Source organism: Fulmarus glacialis, unplaced genomic scaffold, assembly GCF_000690835.1.
Source record: "Fulmarus glacialis isolate BGI_N327 unplaced genomic scaffold, ASM69083v1 scaffold6911, whole genome shotgun sequence".
Taxonomy (NCBI): domain Eukaryota; kingdom Metazoa; phylum Chordata; class Aves; order Procellariiformes; family Procellariidae; genus Fulmarus; species Fulmarus glacialis.
Window position 1 is genome coordinate 5884 of NW_009192055.1, and position 3420 is coordinate 9303.

At 42.6% G+C, this 3420-nt stretch overlaps 1 protein-coding gene across 1 annotated transcript; it reads right to left on the minus strand.

The window, feature by feature from the left end:
- Positions 1 to 524: 524 nt before the first annotated feature.
- On the minus strand, positions 525 to 3206 carry LOC104083424 (toll-like receptor 2). The gene has a single exon (XM_009586905.1). It carries the CDS (start codon positions 3204 to 3206, stop codon positions 582 to 584), a length of 2625 nt encoding a protein of 874 aa, XP_009585200.1. The 3' UTR covers positions 525 to 581.
- Between the last annotated feature and the right edge of the window lie 214 nt (positions 3207 to 3420).

Here is a 3420-nt window from a genome sequence, read left to right on the forward strand (position 1 = left end):
TACTTAAGCCAAATGATGTAGCAGTGTGGATTTGCAATTGCGTCTCTCAGACGGCTGCATTCAGTCAGTCTTTAATCTTTTCTCGCTAAGCCCCAGAAGGAAAGTGATACCTGTGTAGTGTCATGTTTTGTGTTTTTTCTTAGATGTACACACTCTGTGTTCCCATCTTAAGCTGTACTAGAACTGAGAACCTGAACTACAACTTTACCTTTGAATGACATCGCTTGTCATTATTTCTGCAATAATCTCAAAAAGACGGTTAGGACATGCAGTGTGACTCGAGCTGTTCTTCCTTTCAGGTGACATCCACAGCATTTTAAGAAATGCTGGAGATACCTGAAGAAAATCAAGCACCCAGGAAGAAACGGCTGTTTATCAGTGCTCGGGTCTCAGCCCTCTGGATAACGGATTCTTTTATCAGACGGAATAACGTGCATGCTACAAACCCGCTAGTAACCTCTCCTGGGACTGAGCCAACACAAACCCTCATTGCAACACAGCAACCTTCACAGCAGGTAAAGACAGAAATGCTTTTATTTGACCACAGACTTTCCAGGACAACCTTTACACCTTCTTGTATCTCATTCCATCTCGTACATATCCTGAGCGGATCCGTTTTCTGCTCTCACAAGTGGTTCGTTGGTTGTTTTTAAGACAGCTGCTAGCTGACGCCAGAACATTTTCTGTTTGTGTTCCTCAGGGCTCCACTTTAAGTAGGTTTTTCTTTTCAGCAGTTTCCTGAGTTTGCTGAACTTCTGCGGCACGCTGTTGGGCGGGAGGTCTTCCAGCACAATCATGATGAGGGAATCCTGATTTTCATTCAGCACCCGATGCTCGGCAAAATACAGTTCATACTGACACCAGCAGCTGTTTACAAAACTGGGAGAGAGAACAAAAAGGACTTTATGGCTGTTCTCTATGCAGTAAAAAATGTTACCGAGTACAGGATGCCCCGGTTTGAAATCCCTCTCATGGTAACATATCCTGAATCCGTCAGTTTCCAGTTTTTCCAGTAGATTCTCTTTCGTCCAGTGTGCATCTTGTTCACTGTATGAAACGAAGGCATCAAAGAGCTTGTTTTCTGGCCTCTTCTCGTACTGCTTCCTCTTCGCCATACACCAGTACCAACCCATTCGCACGTACCACAGCCCATCAAACCGCCAGCATAAGCCTGTTAACGCCAGAACAACCAGGATGGCAACGCAAGCTGTAATAGCCATCTGGATGCCCAGGGAGCAGCGCAGAAGCGTGAGGTTGCTGCTCTCCACCAACGAGCCCCTTCTGTCTGGTGGAAAGCTGCACCTGAGATGTCCTTTGCCGTTTATCTGCAAATGGGGGTGGTGGATGTAGACATTCACAAACCAGTACAAGTCACAGTTGCAAAAAAAATGTTTACCTTGAACAGTCAAAACACTCAAACTTGTCAACTGGCCAAAAGTGTCCTCCACGATGGTAGTAATGGCGTTGTTGCTGATGTCTAACTCAATCAGAGAAGCCGGGAGAGAGCCACGCTGTAGAAAGGAGATCTTATTCCCTGACAAATTAAAATATTTCAGCATTGGAAGAGATTCCCCAAAGCGATCAGGGAGTTCTGAAATTAGGTTGTGACTACTGTCCAGATTAGTGAGGGCAGAAAGGTGGCTGGCGGCTTCCAGTCTGGTGATTAGGTTTCCAGAAACATTAAGATATTCGAGTTTCTGCAGGGCGTCAGTTAATGACAACAGGTTCAACTTATTTTTACTAATATCACATTTTGTTAAAGTCAGTGGGAAGTACTCTGGATGCATATCCGTAATTTTATTATTTTGAATATTAAATATTGTTAAGTTGGAGACAGATTTAAAACTAGGGGGTATTATTTTAATATCGCTGTTGCTTATGTCGAGATGCCGCAGGGAGGTAGGTAGGTCAGGAAGCACAGCAATCCGGTTGCTGCTGAGATCCAAAAATAATAATTCTTCCATTGTGCCAGCAAACCATTCTGGCAGTTCTACAATGGAGCAGTTGGACATTTTCAGGTGTTTTACTTTCTTCGGAAGGCTTTCGATGGGTGTGCCAGCCTGGTTTCTGACAAATGAAATGGCATTAATATGTACAGTCCCAGGGGGAAATTTGGTAACTGCGTTAGTGATTTCTGGACGTACGGTATATATGAAGTCATTTCCTTGAACATACATGTTTTCTAAGTTAAACATTTTTTTAGCAAAATTTTGGGGTATTTGACTTATGTTGGTGAAGGACAAATCAATTACCTTGATGGTTGAAGGGAGACACAGCGTATCCAAGCTGTTTATGGGATTGTTGCTAATATTTAGAAACAAAAGCTTGCTGAATGGGAAGTTACAGATCGCCTCAGCGTCTAGAACATTAATTGTTAATTTGTTGTAACTGGCATCAACGGACTGCACGTTTTTCATTGGCAAAAACAGGACGGAGAGCGATAGAAGATCCATTTCCAGGTCAGTGTGACTAATGTCAAGCTCCAAAATACTCTCCAGCTGAGCTTGGCAGAGATTCGGATCCAGTTTTAATGTCAGCTCTTCCTCGCAGAGTTTGCTGTTTGACAGATCGAGTATCCCATTTATTGGTGCTCCACAGAAATTAGGCCTTAATGCAGCTGTTGGAGAGACGGTTACATTTTTCTCTGCCCTTCGAAGAAGATGCTCTGTACTTCGTCTGGGCCTCAGGTGAACGTTTTGCAGGACAGACGGACCTCCCGAATGCGGCAGCTCCTCGGCGGATGCAGAAGGCTCCAGAGCAGCCTCTGGTGATTTGTCAAAATACTTATAAAGCTGTAAAGACCCTGAGGCTTCGCTAGCGGGTGAGAGCTTCAGGTGGGGTGGAAGACCCGATACGAGAAGTTTCTTATCATTAAATGATAAATTCACAGAAACAAGGCTGAGCAGCCTCTCAAACGCACCAGGTTCAATGTCCTTAATCTGATTGTAGGAAAGGTCTAAAACTTCCAGCATGTCGAAACCTTCCAAGTCTCTCTTGGTTATTTTTTCAATTACGTTATGTGAGAAATTGAGAGCTCTTGCCGTTTTTGGAGCTTGTGCTTTTGATACAGAAGAGAGGTTCAAATAGGAGTAGTTATAAAATGGGAAGGCATAGGCTGTAGGTGTTCTCAGAGTTAGGAATCCATTTGCTCTACTGAATAAGAAAGAAATGAAGTAGAAGTGAAGGCTTCCAATAAGGATCCTCATCCTGATGAGAAAAAAAAAAAAAAAAGTAAAATCCATCATTATAATATGCTCTATGTTAATGAATACCCTTAAAAAAAAATTCGTAGTTTACTTGCAAGTATAGAAATTGTTTCATTAGTTGTATGTATGAATCCCTTTTTATCTACGTAAAAAATACATCTTGCTTCATTATTATTTTCAAGAGGCAATGCTAAAAGATAGTGTTGGAGAACGA